Source organism: Haliaeetus albicilla, chromosome 16, assembly GCF_947461875.1.
Source record: "Haliaeetus albicilla chromosome 16, bHalAlb1.1, whole genome shotgun sequence".
NCBI classification, from domain to species: domain Eukaryota; kingdom Metazoa; phylum Chordata; class Aves; order Accipitriformes; family Accipitridae; genus Haliaeetus; species Haliaeetus albicilla.
Window position 1 is genome coordinate 32,085,587 of NC_091498.1, and position 20,060 is coordinate 32,105,646.

General features: G+C 54.3%; 2 protein-coding genes across 6 annotated transcripts in view; one reads left to right on the forward strand and one right to left on the reverse strand.

Annotated features, from left to right (window-relative positions):
• Nucleotides 1–28: 28 nt before the first annotated feature.
• LOC104310374 (NACHT, LRR and PYD domains-containing protein 3) lies at nucleotides 29–15,269 on the reverse strand. Its single transcript, XM_069804264.1, has 9 exons — nucleotides 15,163–15,269; nucleotides 14,866–14,964; nucleotides 5,302–5,597; nucleotides 2,906–4,607; nucleotides 2,204–2,323; nucleotides 1,328–1,498; nucleotides 917–1,090; nucleotides 637–807; nucleotides 29–493 (listed from the first exon to the last, which is right to left on the reverse strand). Exons 3-9 carry the CDS (start codon nucleotides 5,582–5,584, stop codon nucleotides 262–264), a joined length of 2,853 nt encoding a protein of 950 aa, XP_069660365.1. The 5' UTR covers nucleotides 5,585–5,597; nucleotides 14,866–14,964; nucleotides 15,163–15,269; the 3' UTR covers nucleotides 29–261.
• Nucleotides 5,873–20,060, forward strand: part of CEND1 (cell cycle exit and neuronal differentiation 1) — a 32,802-nt gene continuing 18,614 nt past the window's right edge. The window contains exons 1-3 of one of the 5 annotated variants that reach the window (XR_011328249.1): nucleotides 5,873–6,397; nucleotides 11,247–11,359; nucleotides 12,630–12,891. The gene's annotated coding sequence lies outside the window, so the exon portion shown is untranslated. The other 4 variants (XM_069804334.1, XM_069804335.1, XM_069804332.1 and 1 more) reach the window with 4 other exon arrangements.

Consider the following 20,060-nt stretch of genomic DNA (forward strand, 5'->3'; position numbering starts at 1 on the left):
TGGGGGAGGACAGGGAAGAGCACGAGGGGGACATGGACTCCCGGGACTGGCCCCAGGGCCTTTATTTGGCATCAGCAAACACCCACACAACAATTCCCACCAACACATGTGGGGAAATGGGAGAGGGAAGAACCTGGACCAGCTCTGCCCCGACCCCCAGCAGATGCAGGCAGGACCTCCTCCCTGTGCCCCCACTCATGGGACAGGCTCAAACCCAGGGAGGCTTCCCCCCCACCGGCGTCAGCAGCACCAAGAATTGGGCTAGAAACAGCTCCGGTTGTTGCAAGGATCTCTCCTACAAGAGGGGAGCGCCTTCCTGCCCCCCAGCCCCCCCGTGCCCGGCAGGACCCCACGGTTGAAGGGCAGCCGGGCCATGGCCCCCGGTTGCGGCGTGTCCTGCTCGAGGAGGTACCTGATCTTCAGGTCGGGCTTCAGTGCCCGCAGGGCGGCCAGCTCCTGCAGCACATCTTCATTTAACCCGGAGGTGCTCAGTCTTTAAATAGAGGAGGAAAAGGAGAAGAGCTGTTAAAAAAACCCACCCTCAGCTCTCCTGGGTACCAGAGCATCCCCTCCCTGTCCCAGAGCATCCGACCCTGGGATGCCGGGGATGGAAGGGGGACGTGCCAGGCACCTTACCCCAGGGCCTGCAGCGGGCAGGCGGGATGTCGGAGCTGCTGGCAGAGCTGCAGGATGCCGTCGGCTCCCAGCTCGTTGTCGCTCAGGTCCAGGCAGGTGAGACGAGGGCTCTCCAGCAGCCGAGCGGCCAGGGTTCGGCAGCAGGCACCGGTCAGCCGGCAGCTCCCCAGCCTGCCGGGACCAAGGCAAACGTGGACGTGGGGTTCGACCGGCCGGTTGGTGACCTGCTTTGGGTGGGAAGGAGGGAGCACCGGCTGGCCCACTGCCCCCGGCACCTTACCGCAGCGTCTGCAGCCGGCAGGCGCGGTTCTGGAGCCCCTCGCACAGCAGCCGCACGCCGGCATCGCGCAGCCCCTCGCTGAAGGACAAATCCAGCTCCTCCAGGCGCGGGCTGGCGCCCAGCACGCCGGCGAGGTCCTCGCAGCAGGCGCTGGTGAGGCGGGAATACCGCAGCCTGCCAGGGACCCGCAGGAAAGACCCTCAGAACCAGCCCGAGGGTCCCCCCGGTGCCACCCCACCACGGTGACAGTCCCCACACCGGTCCTCCTGCTTTCGAGCCCCTCACCCTGGGAGAGTGGGATGCTGCCACCCCAGAGGGTGTCTTTTGGGGTACTTCCCTGTGGGTTTGGCCACCTGGGAGATGCCCACGGGGTGCTGGGGGGGGATGCCCGGGGGTACCGAGGCCGCTCACCGCAGGACACGCAGGCGGCAGCCGGGCTGCCGCAGCCCCTCGCAGAGCAGGCGCACGCCGCCGTCGCCCAGCGTGCCATCGCCCAGCTCCAGCCGGTCCAGGCTGGGGTGTTCAGCCAGCAGCGCCGACAGCTCCGCGCAGCAGCTCTCCGACAGCCCGCACCACTGCAGCCTGGGGGTGGGCGGAAAGAGCCGCAGAGAACGGACCAGCTCATCACACCTGCCCCGCCTGCCCACCCCTCTGCCACCCAGCCAATCAGCATGGAGAGACCACACCCACCCACCACATGGCCAATCAGCATGGAGGGACCACACCCACCCATGGCCAATCAGCATGGTGGGACCACACCCACCCACCACATGGCCAATCAGCATGGAGGGACCACACCCACCCTTAGCACAGCCAATCAGCATGGAGTGACCACACCCCCACCCACCATGCAGCCAATCAGCATGGAGGGAGCACACCCACCCACCCTACGGCCAATCGGCATGGGGGGATAACACCCAACCAGGGCCAATCAGCATGGAAGGACCACACCCACCTCATAGCCAACCAGCATGGGGGGACCACACCCACCCACCCACCCATTGGAGGGCCAATCAGCATGGAGGGACCACACCCACCCACGGCAGATTGGGTCCCACCCTCGACCCCCAGCCAGGTGCCGGTGGTCCCCAGGGAGCAGCAGGACACGGCAGGGGGGCGATCGTGCCCCCCCCACCGCGCCCGGGGCAGCACCCACCCACTCCCCTCTGGTTCGGGCGCACCCCAGAGCCAGCCGGGGCAGCCAGGCCCCCGCCAGCGCACCCGCCCCGTGCCGGCGGCAGCACCGCGGCCGCGGTTTCGGCTCAGCGCAGAGCGCGGGTCTCTTACCGCAGAACCCGCAGGTCGCTGCCCGGGTGCCGCAGTGCCCGGCAGAGCGGGTGGATGGGGGAGTCCGGTTCCTCCTCGGCGAGGGGACGGGGACGTCCTCTGGCTCCCGAGGCACCGGAGCTGCAGGGGGACAGAGCCCCAGGGGGGCACGGGCAGCCCTCACCGGCACCGGGAGCTCCCGGCTTCAACGCCAGCACACCCTCACCACTGCCACCACCCCAAGCGGAGCTCGCCGCCAGCTCACGGGTGGTCTCCTCTGGAGGGACCTCCATGGCTTTGGAGAGGCAAAGGATCGCGAGCATTACTGCTGGCGTCACCTCCTCCCAAGCAAAGCTCGGGGCGTGCTTAAAATTTTGGCACGGGGAATGTCCCCTCCCTCCGCAAGCGGGAAGGAGGACGCGAAGCCAGACCGAGACCCCGGCACAGATGGGGCTGTTTAGGCCGGGGAAGTTGAGCCGAGAGGCTCCATCTCCATCAATCCCACCGCACGCTGCGGACAGAGGAGCCTGCAGGATCCTTATTCTCCCACAGTTCTCCCCAAGAGTAAGTAAAATCCTTCGCTGAGGAACTAAACCCCCAGGGAAAGGACAAGCTGGTGTTTGGCTGGAAGGAGCTGAAATGCCCTTAAAACCATCCTTTGGGGTGGAGAAGGAGAAACCTTTGTGATTTTGGGTCGCTAGAGGAGAGAGGGACAGTTCTTACCAAGGCACCGACGCAGCCAGCTCTTCCCCGGGATCCTGCCGGACGAAGGAGCATCCCCGGAGGGTGACACAGCCCAGCCCAACCCACTGCCTGATGCAGAAGGAAAGAGCCATTTGGTCGTACAGGGTCAACTTGATGTCCTGCAAGTCTATCTCAGTGAAATGACCCAACGCACTTTGCACAAAGCTTTTCTCGTTCATCTCAAACAAAAAGTGGAAAGTGTCCAACTCTGAAATCTTCAGCGCTTGGCCGGGATGGGAGATGCCTCTGGGCCTCCCCTGAAGCCACCTCAGCATATCTTCCCTGGCTCGCGATGAAATTCTGCACCCAATGATTTCGTTCGCGTACTCTATCAATTTTTGACTTACCAGACCAAACAGGAACTGCACCGTTAAGTTCAAATCCTTCCTGGACTCGCGATAGCTTTTTAATAACATATTTACATCCTTCGTGAGAGCCCCCGCATCGTTGACCATTTCCTCATCATCCTCCAGAACATAAAACATCGCCGCAAAAAACTCCTGGAGGTGCAGGTGGGTGAAGCTGTAGACGTTCCCATGGTCTACGCCTTTCTTTGAGATCTTCTCGTTGAGGAAGAGGGGGAGAAGGTCTGGCTGGTCCAAGCTATGGTCCTTGATTTCCTTCTCCTCAAAGAGGACCTTGTGCTTCCAGATGCCATCAGCAGCCAAGGAGCAAAGCTTGCGTAGAAACTGCTGGAGGTCCTGCGGGTTGTCCATGTCTCTGCACTTCATTAACCGGGAAAGGTAAAACACGCTCATCTGTGTGGTGGCTTTAGAGCACTCAATGAGGTTTTTCTTCTTGTTAAGCTCTTGTTCAAGGATGGTGCAGATGGTCCAGCTCATGACAGGGATGACGCATAAGCTGTAGAGGATCTTGTTGCCTCTGGCAAAGCTGAAGGCCACGTTGGCTTTATTGTCATTCTCAAAATACCTGTGGAAATATTCCTCTCTCATGGCTGCTGAAAATCCTAGTATTTCCGCGTAATACTCACCCTCCAGGCACTGCCCCAGGCTTTGAAGAGCCGTCAGCCTCGTGGTGATGAGCAAGGAGGACTCGGGGAGAACAGTCTTCTTCAACAAGCTCATCAGGGTGGTTTCCAGAGGCTTCACTTCCCTGGGGTCAGAGCTCAGCTCATCTTCGGGCTGAACCAAGGAAAATCCCAGGGCCTCAAAGCCATCAAAAATGAACAGGATCTTCTTCTGGTCATCCAGGATCTTCCCAGCTGGCGTTCGCCTGTGAGGGCAGCACTTTGAAACCAGGTCTGCCACACTCGCTTCCTTGGTAAAGGCAATGTCTTTACAGTCTATGCAGAAGATGTAGTCAAACTGCGCGTAGGCGGTCCCCTCCACCCACTCCACCATCACCTTCCTAACCGTCATCGTCTTCCCCATCCCCGGGGCCCCCACCAGCACCACGACCTGCGGCGTTTGCCCATCTTTGTCGGCTTTAAACAGCGTCTGTGCGGTGACGGTGATGGTGGCTGGTCCGTTGCTGGCGTCGACACGTCCGTGGCTGGTGCCCACAGCTTCATGCTCGCCTCCGTGCTTGCTCCGAGGCTTCCTGGCGATGGTCAGGGCAGTGTAGCGGCTCTTGACAGACAGGTTCTTCCCGAGACAGGAGTTCACTTCTTTGTACCGGAGGAACTCCCGGACCACGTGCTCTCTGTATTTCCGCTTGTACTCTGCACCGGCAAGAAGCAGAGTTAGTCCCAAGTACAGCCGGATTCCCGAGGAGCTCCTAACCAGCTCATTGTGCTCCCAACACACCAACAGGACACTTCTTTCAATGCTCAGGGCTTTCCTAAGCCTGGCAGAGGCAATAAGGACACCGTCTGTGAGAATTTAGGGCCTCTGGTCAGTTGGGGGGGGGTCCTTCTCCTCTCCCGGCTCCCTCCATCCTCCTGATCCATCAACCCCTGTTTTAACCACCCTGCAATCTTCATCCACCCTAGGAGCAAATGCAATTGCCTGGACCCACCTGCAGCCTCCGTCCCCCTCTGCTTGTACCCCTGGGGCCAAAGGCACCGTCCCTGGGCTCCCGGGATGCCTCCGGCTCCAAAGCATTCCCAAATGCGAGCTCTGCAGAGATGTCCTTAATCCCCATCCCAGGAGGAAAGGATCTGCCCGGCTGCCTGCCAGGAGGTGCTGAGAGCTGAAGGCTCTTCTCTGGGAGAAGAGGGAGCCTGGCAGAAAGTGGGGACAGCAAGAGGAGAGTTCACTACAGCCCCCACACTAAAAAGATCACAGCGGGACATCTTCATGTCTCCAGGCTCCCTGGGGAGCTGAAACCTGTTCTTACTGACTTCTACCTGTCTCCGGGGTCACTCAAGGGAAAAAGAGACAAAAAGAAAGGCAAAATGCACGCTGGCTTCCTACCTTTCACCTTCTCGTCCAGGAGTTTCTCTGCGAGGTCTCTCTGGTTCATCTCTTTGAACAATCCAATCGCTATGTCCATTGCAGCATCTTCGCTGTAGTTCTTGCCCACGCAGCTGACAAGTGCGGAAGGGTGGGCAGCCTTCGCCAGCGAATCCTTGGGGATATTCCATCCTCCTTCCACGTGAACCTCCGATAACTTCGTCTTAAACTCCTGAAAGTCTTTAGGTGTGAGATCTTGCAGTGCTTGTAAGAGGACAGCTAACGCACACTCTTCCCCTGCCATCGCAGGATGTCGCCTGTGAATACCAACAGTCAGAAATCACGGCTACACCACGGCAAGAGGTTTTGGAGCTGGGCACCGAGTTTGTCCCATACAGCCCGGTTCTTCCTGCGCCGAAAAGGCTGGGGACAGTCAGCCCAGCTTGACGAGGTCACCAGGGCTGTGGGTGCTGCAGGATCTGGCACCGTGGGGATGCCCCCCCGGGGTGGGGCACAGGAGAGAGAAAAACACCCGAAAAACCATCCTGGGGGTTTGTAACCTGACTGAGAGGTGCAGCCCCCCCCGGGCAGAGTCCCCCTGGCCCCAGGGGACAGTTGGGTCCCCTCGGTGCAGCGTGGCCGGCCGTGCCGCGATGCCCTCACCGCGATGTCCGAGCGGCGGGATGGCGAGGCCCTGCCGGAAGGGTTCAGGCGCTGCCTGAAATCCCCGTCCCGCGTACAACAGGCAGGGTTTTGCTTTTCAACAGCAGCCAGACATCCGGCACACCCTTTCCTCTTTCCCTGCCACGGGGCGACTCGCCAGCTGCCCTCCATAAAACCACCCGGATAGGCAATTTAATACCCGGAGGATTCCTGGGAATAAGCCCCACGAGGAAGATGCTGTTTTGGGGGGGGGAAAGGCAGCTTTAGGAAAGCGCACCGATGCTCGCAGACGCCACAGCCCCTCTGCTGCCTCTCGCCTCCCCGGTAGCTCACCCTCCTCCTAACAACATGTCGTGGGTTCGACTGAAAAGCCACCGAGCTGCTGAATTTCTAACCCTTCCGGAGTAACTGCGCTTTGCTTGGGGTCCCCCAGCCTTTAACGAGGCTTGTCTTGGTAAGAAAAGTCACAGCACCTTCTCCTCCTCCTCCCTCTTTGGGACTCCTTATCTTATTTCTGGTATCGCTCTTCTCCTCCCCATTTCCAGTCTCCCGTGTCTTTAGGAGACAAGTAGCATCCCGCAGCTCTCCGGGAGCAGATGCGACTGGAATTAGTTTCCTGTAAATTCAGGAAATCAGAGGGAAGCTGCGGTTTCCTGCAGGGATTACTGCCTGCTGCAGCTTTCACCCGGGAGCAAAGGGGGACCTCCAAGGGAGCCTGTCACAGGCAGCGTGAAGCTAAATTTAGATGCTTGCAGAAGCAGAGTAGGATAGAGAAATTAAAAATAGCTGCAGGAAACAGAGAATTAGACTGGGAACTGTCAGAGGAAGAGGATTATTGAGGTGTTATGTATGAAAGGGAAAGGAAAAAGGAGCTGGGAACAACAGTTGCTGTCCCAGTGTAACAGCTATCCTGGGGCTGCACAAATAAAGTACAGTTGTGGATTGGAGCGTGGCACTTCTAGAAAGGTCTTCAAGCTTTGGATCGAATGGAAATGAAATAGCTCAACGCTTAGAGCTTGTGCTACACCAGCCTTCGCTCTGACATGCACTAAGGGACCCGTAAATGCCCTTCTTGCTGAGAGAGTTAAGTCAGATTGCCCAGCAGACAGGTAAGAAACCAGCAGCACAAAGATGGATCCAGAAACTGGGAGAAGATAGAGAAGATTTTTCTGAACCAGTGCAGAATTGCTAAGATGCCAGGGGGATGCGATATCCTATCCCACCAGCCCTTTGCTGGCGAGGCACAGGTGGCTCCGGTGACGAGTCGCTGGAACTCACTGCCCAAGTTCAAGGAAGCCTCAGTGGAGGCGTGCTAGGAATTATGGCCTGGATTCAGGAGAAAAGGGGAAAATTTAACATGGGCTGAGCAGGACCTGTGGCTTTCAGTAATGGCAGGGGGGGAGTGTGGACACCAAAGCAGAGGAGTATGGGATGTTTGGGAAATGGCAGTGGCAGGTGTAGTACACCAGGAAAAAAATGGATCAAAGATGCTAAGGGCTCTGGAGAGCATTAAAGGATTTAAGAGAAGATATGCCAAAATGGGATGGGAAGGAAAGATGGGATTTGCTGGAAGGAGTGATAACGCAGCTGAAAGGAGCGGTAGCAGGACACCGTGATGCTCCGGCGTCTCTGCCAACTCCCAGCTGGCCCAAGTCATCCGTAAGGTCGGCTTCGACCCGGCACTGCCCACACAAATGGGTGCCTGTGTGCCAAACGCACCGGGACCCCGGGGGGCTGCCCTGAGGTTGTACCCAGGAGATCTGAAGGTACCAGCGGGCTTTTGATGCAGTACTGAAGATCCCTTTATTTTAGAAAGCAATCAGAAGATGGAGCATGGACTCTTATTAGATTTTTATGGTGGGATTTTTGTCGGTAATACAAAAACCAGGTGAAGGCTGTTATAAAGGGTGGAAGAAGAGATATAAGCTTTAATGGAGACAGATAAAGAATAATGGAAAGAGCCACCCAGGAGGATGGCAGAAAACCCCGCTGGGTAAAACCCACTGCCCAAGCTGACCTGGTGGGACCTTCCCTGTGCAAATACTCATACCCTAAGGAAGCTGAGGTTTCTCCAAGTGAAATCATTAAGGATTACTTTAAACAAAGCATTTCTTCAGAAATTACAAGCCCATATAATTTCCACTGCGGCCCATTAGAAAGGCTGATGGAACACCCTGGCAAATGCTGGTGGAGTACTGCCAAAGAAATGCATTACCCATGAGAACAGCTCCTACTTTAGCAAACATGGCAGTGATTACTGCTAAGTTACCAGAAAACAAGAAGTGGGTTTCAGTTATAGATCCAACCATTTCGTCGCCATCCCACTTACTGAAGAATCAATTTTAAGATTTGCTTTTGCATTTGGAGAGAGGGAATAAACCCTTGCAGAGGTACCGCCAGGGCTTCACAACGCACCAGGCTCATGTCAGAAACCTGTTCAAACTATTGTCTCCAGAGGATAAAGAAAAAACATCTTATGTGGATGATACTTCAGTGACTGGAGCTACTGAAAAGGTGAGAGGTACCAGAGTTTTAAAATTAGTAGACCAAACAGAATTTGAAGTCAATTTGAAGCAGGCACCATTAGTGCAAGCTGAGGTTAACTACTGGGAGTTACAACTGGCAAGCCAACAGGTACAAGAGTGGTTAAAGCTTTGCATGAAATACAGGCTTCTCCTGGTCAAGCCCAGCTGAGAACACCATTAGGAGGATTTAATTTCTGACAGCAGCACATCCATAACTTTCCTGGTATCTGCAGACCATTGTGGGAATCACTAACTGAGACTCTGGAGTGGAAATGGAGCTCAGGACATGATGATGCCCTAACTCAGGTGGAAAGAAGCTGGTCTAAAACCCCCTGCACTAGAATGCCCTGCACTTGGAAAGCACCTTTCAACAGGAATTTCCCAATCTGCTGATTCTAGGGGAGCAGAAAAATAGTTACAGCGGGTACCAGCAGCACGTGAACTGTGCCTGCTTCAGGGTCTGGACCCAAAACTCCCCAGCAGCCTGGGCTGCTGCTCTCACCCTCGCAATCCCATCTACTCTTACCCCTCCCAGGTTTTAGGGAAATTCGGCAGCAGAGTGCCATCTACGTGCATGCCAGCAGGCATCGATATGAATGGGTAGGAGAGATATGGTACAGACCTTACAAGGACCAGATCGTCTCACTCCTGCCCTAAATGAACAAGGTGCAGACTGTGCTGGTGAGAACAAATCCAATTGCAGGTACCAGGTATGGATGCAAGTGTCCTTTTTAAAGAACCCAGCAATAAACCAAATGTATGCTTCATCAATGAAAGCCAGATATGAGCAACCTAAAAATAGTCCTGTATGCTGCTATTAATAGAGCAGGAGAGCAAGTAGTAGGGAAATTATTTAAAAAAATAGAGTACAGGCTATTTTAGACATTATTAAGAGACAAACTCTCTAAGCAGAACCCATTGCATGTCTTTGTGGACAGTGATTATGTTAATAAATAAATAAAATACTGGAGGTACGGCTGGAGAAGGGGATAGAAAACACGATTGGAGATGAAGAAACTGAGATTTCTCTTACAAGCTCAGAAAGACAATGGAAAGAAAATCTATGTAATGCACGGTAAAGTACATGGGAAGCCTGAAAAACATACTGAGAAACAGTGTAATAAGCCAGGAGATCAACTGACTCAGTTTAGCTGCTGCATTCTCGAGCCACGGGAAGGTCTGCAGCATCCTTGCTGGACTCATGAAGATGACCTGCTGTTTGTGGATGACCAACAGACATGGGGAACAGCTATCTGCAGGGCAGAAGCTGTGTATTAACACAACTCCCCAGGCCTTGGCTGTCAGATTTTGCCCATCTGGAGCTTTATTTTCTTTCAGTTTAACCAGAGTAGCCAGTTATTCCTGCAATAGGATTTTTCATGATTAAATATCTAACCGGAGCTCTGTTGTGGTCTTGCTTAGCTTGGTCTAACAACTTAAAGCCATAATAATAACTTGGGATCCAAGAATAAAAACTGTTACAGCTCTCGAGGGAGCCTGGAGAGTTACAGCTCTTGAGGTATGAATCCACCCAGGCTGGGGACTCACAGTTAAAGCATTGCAAAAATGCTCCAAAATTATAATAACCTAATGACCTTGGTGGGTTTATTGGCTTACAGGATCAGACTTGCGGGACAACAATTTGCAGAGAAGCAGCTAGACCTAGTGAGAGACACTGAATCCTTTAACAGTCCCTTAAGCAAGCATGTAAATAGAGGAGAATACTGCAAAGGGGGTAGGGGAGGAAATGAAACAAGAAAGTAACAACGTGTTTGAAACGGAAAATTAAGCACTAGCGGTACTCGATTAGTTAAAGGCTGAAAGAAGTGTGTGTTAAGCGTATAAAAAAGATATATAACTATAGTAAGTATAATCTTGCTTATGCTAAAGGCAAATGTATTGGCTAACTGGAAATTATACTGGGAGGGGAAAATATCCCATCAGTGTCAGATTATGGGGAGGTACTTGGGAACTTTCAAAGGACAGAGGCTTATAGAAATACTGCACCCTGCTGTACAGTTCATTGCATTTACATTTTTGCAAAATTGCATTGGTTATGATAATTGCAATATACTATAGATCTAGAATGCTTGTAAGTAAATATTATTATTGCAGACCTAGCTAATTATTATGTGAACTATGAATGAAAGTTAACAATACCATACATAAACTCAGCATCGCCAGGAGGAGAGCATCAGAAAAGCCTGGGCTGGGTGAGGCGGTGGGATCAGGCTCTGCAGGTGGGGACGGAGGGCTGAGCCTCGCGGGGGCTGCGCTGGGTGGGCAGTGCTGGCACAGGGTGGGGGGGATTCACCGGACCTGGGGAGCTGAGTCAGGAGATGGAGCCAGAGAAAGGACTAGGAACAAAGCCACTGCATGGTTGCAAGGTCCATGGAGGAGGCAGGACCGGAATCAAGGCTACGATACAGACCTAAGGTCCTTCCTAGGGTCCAGACCAGAGAAGGGCTACCTACAGCATGGGTACAAGGTCCATCCCAGGGACAGGCTGAAGGCAAGCTAAAATGTACCTCTGAGGGATTCGGTGAAAAGACAAGCTGCCCCCAGCACTGAGCTGAAGCCCATGCAGGAGACAGACTCCCCCCCACCCCAGCACTGCTCAAACTGGGGGGGAGTGCGCAGGGCTGAACTTAGAGCCCAGGGGCCCATGGCAGTGGGTGGGGAGGGGGTCCAGGTGAGGCTGGTCAGGGCTTTGAGGCTATTTAAAGCCCCTCGGGGGCAGGCAGGCTTGTATTTTCACTGTGAGGACTTTCTGTGCAGGGTGCCAGCAAACACTTCAGCTGCTGCAATGACTGCAAACCCAGGTTGGCTGCTGCAGCGAGCTGCTCCACCATGAGAAACGTCCTTCATCCTGCTTCCCTGGGAGTGCAGAGGTAAGGAGAAATGGCTGCTGCCCAAATGGCCGCAGGTTTTTGCTGCTGTGTAGCCTTTTCCTCCCTCTCCAGTCATGGGTGGGCTGCAACTGGGGCTCTGGCAAAGGAGAGAGGCTCCCTTGGGGGTTTCTGATGCCCAGGGATGAAATGAGCATAAGCCCATTCTGTGACCTGCTGTCCTGCTTTTCATGCTCTAGTTTATGAGTAGGGTACCTGTGCCTTGGTTAGGAGGGGTAAACCCATCCTGTGGAGGAGACAGGGACTGAGGAACTGGGGATTTTGCAGCTGAGGCTGTTGACTGCCTGCAGCTTGCATGGGGCTGGCCTTTCGACCAGGTGTGATGGAAAAGAAAATGCTTTGGGGGGGATGCGTTTAGCACAGCTGCTTCGGAGGGGTGCTGGGAAAGGATGTTTTAAGGCCCACTGGGAGTTTAAGGAGGGGGGAAAAATAGACTCTTTATTGACAACATCTTGGCAGCCAATTGCAAATGGTGCAGCTACTGTGGCAAGGCTTTGGGGGATCCCTGCTGGGTGGCTCCTGCAGCAAAGGAATAGGACATGGAGCCCAGCAGGCTTTGCCAGGGCAGGGCAGAGCTAACGGGGAGATGGTTCAACCCAAACCATGCCCTTTCAGGGTTTCACAGACCCCAAAATGAGCCTGGCTCTGTGGCACCATGGGCTGAGCTGTATCCATCTAGCTCAGTTTCCCTGCTCAGAGCCTGAGCAGCATCACCCTGTCCCTCCTGCTTACAGGACGTCAAATAAGTCTGGGGACAACTGTTTCTCTCTGAAAGTGCAGGGCATGCCATGCTCCTTCCCAAGGATGCTGCTGCCACCAAGCCCCCCCTAGCAGGGTTTGCAGGGGGGCTTCCCAGGAGCCAGGGCCGTTCTTATTCCTGCTAACTCATCCTGGGGTATGCTGTGAGCTGAGAGGGAGGAGGCAAAACCAGAAGCACAGTTTCTAAAGGTTTCCCTCTCCACCTGACCTTGAAGAAGCTGTTTTCACCTTGCTGTGTCTTGATCTGAAATTGCTGCTTGCTGTGCCTGTGCTGGTGCTCGGCTCTCTCCCATGCTGCATTAGGGGTGATGTGACCCACTTGCCGCAGGGGACCCTTCCTGTGCTTGGTGCCAGGGGATTTCTGAGTGCTGCCTAGCTCTGGAGCTCTGCTCCTTTCCTTTGCTTCCCTTTTTTCTGCATCGGTAAAAGTATCTTTTAAATTCAAAAGTTTAAGGCATATGAATGGATTGCGTGGGGCTGTTTATCTCTTAAGGCAGAGGCAGCATGCGTGAATGCAAGGAAATCGCAGCTGGAACCCCCTGGACTCAGCTCATCCAAGCTCTGGGGACTGGAGCCGGCAATTTCCACTCGTAGGAGGCTCCCTCCTTCCTCCTGCTGGGTTGAGGGGAGGCACAGAGGCCAAGGATATTTCTGCCTGATGTAGAAGTGGCAAGAAGGTTTTATGAGTCCTGTGCCCAGCTCCTGGGAGCAGTGATTTGGGTGTTTCTCCTGCATTAAATCACAGATTTTCACAAGTTTTGCAGAAACTTAGCCCCTCTCTGCTGCTGTCAATAGATCAGCAGATTTGGGAGGCATCAGAAAGGGGAAGCAGCTGTTTGCAGCCACTGAATGGTCTTGGCTGTGCCTGGCACAAGTCCCTAAAAGAGTGGGGAGGGCTGGCACTGCTAAGTGTGGGACCAGACAAGCAGCAGAGGGGACATCAGCATCAGCCACAGCTAATCCTGTCTGTGCCAGCTTGTCTGAGCCAAGCAGGCTCTGAAGCCAAGGACTACATCAAGATAACCTTGCTCATCCCTGTTCCAAGGGAGTGTTGGTAGCTGCATCCAAAATGAGCCCCTCAAAGCACAGCCTTTCCTGGGAGATTGGGGTTCCCACATCCAGCTCTTGTGTCTTCTGCAGTTGCCTTCAAACATGGGCAGATTTTTTTTCTTTACAGTGGACTTTAAGCAGCCTACATATTTTTAAGCATGTTTACATAGGTGAGACACACTGCCTTAGCTCTTGTGGGCAGTTTGGCAGAGCCAGAGAGGGTCAGGGAATAAAATACTGATTTTTCTCTGGAGTTTCTGCCCTATTGCACTGACGATGTTTGTGGCTGAGCTGCCGCTTGGCTGCTGTTTGTGGGATGGAGAAAAACACAGTGGCCACAGAAGTGAGCTATTCTGTGAGTGGCTGAGCTGACAAAGTTGTTTCTCATGGATTTCCAAACATAATCTCTGTAGTGTGTCTATACTACACAGTGTACACTGCACTACAAAGATTCTACAAAATCACATGAAGCTGGTCAGTGGGTGCCAAGTAACTGTATGGAGGAAGGTGGGCAAGCATCACATAGCCCTTATTTCCTGAGAAAACTGGGCTAAAAGAGCCCTAGACAGTCCCAGGACCTGGCCGCGCTTTGGGGTACAAGCAAGATTTGACCTGAGTGGTGTGAATTTGAGACCTGTGCCTGGCTGGAGGAGGTAAGGCTGGGACAGGGAGGGCTGTTTGCTTTTAACCAAGGTGCTGCAAAGCACCAATGTGGCTAAAGAGGAGGCTGTGTGTCTGGCACAGCCTGGCTGGATGTCTGACAGTGCTCCGCAGCGGGACCTGGGCTGTGTGCCCAGCTCTGAGCTGGCCTTGGGCTGCCCACAGCCCCTCACGGACCTTGCAGGACTTTTGTAAGGTGAGTCAGACCCTGGCCCGCTGGGACAAGGGAGGGTTTGGGGAGAAGGGAAGCAGAGCTGGCACAAAACTACCTGAAGGCGCATCACTTTAGCTTTCTCCCTCTGCCGTGCAGAGCTTTTCCTTGGCAAGACAGGTTGCCGCTCCTTAACTCACTGCTGGGGGATTGTTGTGCTCAGAAATCCCTTATCCTGGGGTGGGGGGGCATACTCCTTTTTTCCTCTTGTCTACACACAAGCATCCCAATTTATCAGGCTGGCCCCCCTCCCATTTTCCCCAGTGTGTTCCCCCGCCCCCTCCTTTGTGGCTATATTCACTATAATTGCTGCAAACCCGGGCAGGCTTTGGAGGAGCAGGCAGAGGGCTCAGTGCTGCAGGGACAGCCCCGAATCGCAGAGCCAGCAAGCCATGGCTCAGCCCCAAATAACAGGGGATATGGAGATGCAGCTGGCCTGCCTTAGCCACCCTGCTGGCCCCCCCCGGGCATCCTGTCCATCCCCCCAAAAAGTCCCAGCCCTTCCCTCCGGATTGGAGCGCTGTCAGCCCCCCCCTTCCCCTGCTCTCCATCTTCATGCGGTCTGCAGAGGTGCATTGTGGGAAACTCCCAATTCCCCCCCCCACCTCCCTCCCTCCTCTCTGCGCAAGAGCCAGCTCCCAAGGTGTGACTCCTTCAGCCGGAGGACAGAAGGTAAGGGCTGCTGCTTTCCTCCGTGCATGCCTGGGGGGACGAGGGGGCAGAGCCGCCGGGGGTCCCTAGCTATCAGCGGAGCAACGTGCAGCGTTCCTGCTCTATTTCACCATGTCACCTTGAGACGCGGATCTACCTGGTCAAGGTGAGTGTCTGCCTCCTCACAGCTGCCTGGGATGGAGGCCGGGGGCTGCCACGCCGGCTGGCTCGGGAGCACGTACCCACGCAGCTCTCCCTGTTAATAGGCGACAGTGCTTTTTCTTTAACCCAAAACAACGAGCGCAGTGAGGATGGCTGGCCCCGAGCAGCTCCCTTCCCACCCCAGATCCCCTCTTCTGCTCCCTGAAGGTCAGGCAGCCAGAGAAGGCATTTTCGCAAACGCCAAGTGCGTGGGAGCCTGCCTGCTGCCTGCCTGCCCGCTGCCTCCCCGTACCTGTGATCTCCTTGGCTGCCTTTGCGGGATGTGCTGTGCTTGTCTGATCCGAGCTGGGCTGGCCACTGCCAGCTGCCACCAGGCTTCAGCGAGGGGGAAGCAGCAGCCCTGGGATAGAGAGCTGGGTTTGATTTTTTTAATTTTTTTTTTTTTTTTTAGAAGGGCTCTGGAGGCAAAACGGCTCTGAGCATGGAGAAGTGGAGCCGGCCATGTGCCGGAAACGGGGCAGCCGGGAGGGTGGAGGGGAAGCGGCATTCCCAGCTGAAACATTCCAGCCTTGGCAGGAAAGCCTGTACACCTCCCTGAAAGGTTTTGATCAGGTTTCCAGCTGCGTTTCCTCTCCCGTCTGCATGGGCGGTGGTGTTTGTTTACCCTTCACTCTGGATGGGTTTAATGCCTCTGTATAATTGCTGTCAATCCTGAGGCGGGAGGCAAGCACAGCTCGGAACAGCCAGCAGCCCTGGCTGTGAGCCTTCACCTTTCCCAAGGAAGGAGCTGGGGGTTGTTCTGTGAAGCAGGGGGGCTTTGATATCAAAGGGATATCCTTTGATATGACCCCTGCCTTGTGCTGGAAAGGAGCTCGCAAAGGGAAATCTGCCCCCAAAAAATTCAAAATGGAGAGAGATGACAGAGGCAATAGTGCCTATTTTAAGCTATAGGGAGAAGATAGCACCAAATGAACGGGAGGGAAGAGGACACCAAACCAGGGCTCTTCTTTCAAGGTGTGTGCTCCCAGGGATGAAATGCATGAGGGGGAGGATGTCTTGGGCTTTTCAGTGTGATGTCCCTGCCTCTCTGCACATCTATGTTCATCCGTGCCCTGTACGTTTGCAGAGACCTGTTGATTTGGTCCCTGCTCCTGCTTAGTTCTCTGACCATCTGGTAGCTTCTGATGGGGTTGGGGGGGGGAGGAATAGGATTTTTATTCTTAATCGAGGTCAGCCTGGCAAAACTTTGGCATTGGGGCAAGAGGAGGAAGCCCTCCGTGTTGCAGCCCCGTTTTCCTGGGTGGGGCTTGGGCAGGATGCTGTCGGGAGAGGGAGGATGGACTACGCTGGATTGAGTTTCCTGCTCCATCTCAGGACTGACCTCCAAAAGTCTGACCTTCACGGGTTTGACCTTCAGCATTTTCCATCTTTCCTTTCTCAGCCACGGTGCCCAACACCAGCCTCTAACCCTGTGATATTGTGGCAGGACGGGGGAAGAAAATCTAGAATTCCCGTAAATGCGGATATTCGTCCCTCTGCATCCATCCCCTCCGCTGGCAGGCTGCCAGGACTGGGGGCTGGCGAACACCCTGGCACACTCTCCCCATCCTTGGTTGGGCATGGGGACAGGCAGATGGGAGGGATGGAGCTCTGAGCAAGCATTTCTGTGCTGGAGGTGCATTGGCCATCCTTCCCCCAGATCCTCTCCAGCTTTCTGCAGGGAGGGAGAGCGAGCACCCTGGTTTTGCTGTACAAAGTAAGTGAGGGGCTTTACCCCAGAGCATGCCAGGAGCCTCCCTGGAAGGTCACTGCCTTGTGCTGAATTGTTCCCTCGTCTGCCTGCAGTGGCTTCTTACATTTCAGCTGCAAAGCAACAGTTTTCAGGCTGGTGCCTGCAGATCTGTGGGCTGTCAGATTCGGGACCTGGCTCTGCACATGCAGAATTGCCTCTGTAATTTTTTTGCCAGCCACAGCTGAGCCACGAGGGAGGGTTATGCCACGAGAGCCTGGTGCAGTCCTGCATCAGTCAGAAGGGATGGATTAGTTGGGATGCCCATAAGCTGAAGAGGGCTGTTAAATCTGCTGCTGCTTACTGCAGTGGTTGGGGCTATTTTACTGTGTCAGAGATGATCATCTCCCTCATCTTTTTTGCTTGTGGCTATTGCATTTGAGAGATACAGAACTTCCTGACTGTCAGGAATGGGCCCTAAAAGCATTGATCTGTTAGAAAGGAAATCAACCTTCTGCATCTGGGTAGTAGTTCCTAGCTTCTTGGGGAGCAGCACCCCAAATTGGAAACATCTGCCCTCTTGGCTAAGGCAGCTTCCCAAGTGCTGGCAGGCTCAGTGTAAAGAGTAGGGCTTCGTGGTGGAAAGGAATGAGTTGTACACCCTTCTCTAAGAGGCAGAAAGGAGGCATGAAACACTTTCTGACCCTGCCACAACATTATTTCTCAGATGGCATTGCAGACCCAATGCTGAGCAGAGAACTGAGACCTGCTCTGTGGCCCCAGCCTGGGTGTTAGGCTGGATGTTGTGGGGAATGACTTACCTATTCCCTGGGGAGACCTGAGCATTTTGGGGGTGGCAGTAACCTCGCTCCTGGAGCAAGGAGCTCTCTGGGAGAATGGCTGAGCAGAGCCAAAAGTGATGCAGACCTCCACGTGATGGAGGAGGGGGTGTCGCAGATGCTGAGCTATGAAGCTGTGGTTGGAAGGGTGATAATTACCTTTTCACTAGCAGGGCTGCAACAGGAGGCTGCTGGGCCAGCTTCTGCTGGGGCTTTTGGGCTCTGGTGCCCTGCTTTCTGATCTCACAGGAGGTGCCAGCCTGTCCCCAGGAAGGGACGTGCCACCTTTCGGTGCAGCAACTTGTCCCCAGTGCCACGGAGCTGCTGATATTGAATCACTGGCTCTGGGAGGGCTGGAAAAGCATTATAAAGAAATAAAATGAGTGTGTTTGCAAAATGCTGAGTGTGGCAAAAACCAAGAAGGGGGGAGGTGCCCAGGGTAGGATGCAGGGGTGGCACAGCAGTCTGGGACGCAGGGTACACCCAGATATCTGCCCATGCCTGCCTGCGAGATGCCACGCTTGTGGGTTAAGGCTCTGTGGTTCACGTTGCTGCCTGTGCACACCTTCCGCTGCACCTCCTGAATCACCCCCCGTTGAAACTACTCCAGTGCTTCAGTCTGGTGTCCTGCCAAATAGCTGCCATGGAAAAAAGTAATCCTGGCTGAAATCCCTTTCCTTTGTTCCCCTAAATTTCTGTCTTGGGGTGAGTGATGCTTAGTCCTGTCAGGGAGAGGCTTAAGATCTAACACCTCGTGATTCTTGAAGGGTAAAAGCTACAGTCTTGTTCCACTACAAAAAAAGGAACTATCAAGTGGGAAAAAAGAGTATTTGATTCTGTGTCTGAGGGGGGCTCAAACCCAGGATTAAAGCTAGGACAGCACAGCAAAGTGAGGTGCTCTGAAATTGTTTTAGTTATGACAGTCCCGTTTTGGGGGACCCTGCACTGTGTTACAATCCTGAGAAGCCAGGCTTTGCAGCAGAAAGATATTTCCAACCTAATTTCAGCACAGTATTTTCAGATTCTTTATAATTCTAGAAATGGTTTTGCTGTGAACTGTGGCTGAGAGTGCAGCTGGTCCAGCTGCATGGCGAGGGCTGGTGGCACCTGAGCAGGTGACCAGGCAGGTTGTACAGCCTTGCCAGGCGTGACTTCTCTTGCTGACGGGTCCATGCTGGTGTTAACTCAGTGCCCACCCCTACGGACATCAGTCAGGGCATGTGATTGGCACCACTGGAGAGTTTAAGATAAAATCCTCTATTTCCCCAGGCTGTTGTAGTAACGCTTTGCTGATTTCTGCTATGTTTTGGGGCAGCAGTAAGGCAAGGCATGAGAAAGAGGTTTGTGTTGGTTTTGTGTCTGTACTAGCACAGGGTGCCGGGCAACGCTGAGTTTGGGTGATGAGTTGCCCCTTTGGAACTGCGTGTGGTGAGCACTCTGATGCAGGAGGGAAGGAGTGGGCTTGGCTGGGGTTTTTTGGCAGCAGCCTGTCTATTTTTAATAGAGCTGTGGGCAGGAAGCTGAAGTGAACTGCAAGTGCTTTTCAGCCTGGGTTGCTGCAGAGGTGGCCAGGTTTGTGCCCGTGAGGTGCCCTGGAAGGAGCTTTTGCGGACGGTGCAGCAGGAAACGTGCAACGGGAGCTCGCTGTGGGTCTGCTGAAGGGCAGGGTGAAATAGCAGCAAGCTGTCCTTCCTTCGATGCTGCGGGCTTAAGGGCAGAGTCAGTCAGGTTTACCTTTTCTCATGGTTCTTATTGCTTTATTTTCACACAGGGTGAAAGAAGACAACAGAACAAAAATGTGGAGTATGTTCTTGCTATGTACATGGCTATGTACAGGCAGAGTGCTTGAACAGTGTAGGTTAGAGCTGTGTTTTGGGGCTCAAAAAAGAAAAGAACAAAAGTAAAGCCCCTGGCAGGAGCATGGCGTGTGTCTCTGCAATGTCGCCTCCATCTCTCCGAGAATAAAATGTCTGCCACGTCCATCCCAGCGAGATCTTTGGGGTCAGGACAAGTGTGGCTTGCAGATGTGACGCTTGGCTCAGATGTCATCTTCTGCAGAAGTCATGATGTAGAAAAAGGCTATTTAGCCTTTTTCTGGGCTTGTGCTGGTGGGGGGTGTATCGGGGCTGGCTGCGGGGCTCTGAAATGCTGTGTCACCTGTATGGGGATCGTGGCTGGGCTGTGGCAGGGCAGCCTCTGGAGAGGACACTGGCACCTGTGTTGCAAGCTGGGACTTTGCCCCATCTCTGTGCAGTTGGTGGCCCACCGGGGTGCCCAGGGTCTGCATCCCACAGCCGTTCCCTTTGCGTATGCAAGACAAAGCCTATTTTGCTGGGCTACAGGAGCCTGTCCTGTTCCCACACCTTGCCTTGGTGCCAGGTATAACTCAACTTCTGAGCACTGATGCATCACCCAGGCTAGGAGAGAGGTGACATGTCTCGGTGGCACAGGGAATGAGGGGTAGGGTCCTGCAAGGCTGGCCACGCTCTGGGGACTGTGTGTGGGGCACTTCTGGTCCTTGGCAGCACCAGATGGACAGGCAATGAGAGCGCTGGGTCTCGGTGCAGCCGCAGGACTGACGCAACCGTGGAGCGGAGGCTTTGCTGGCAAATGTCCCCCTGT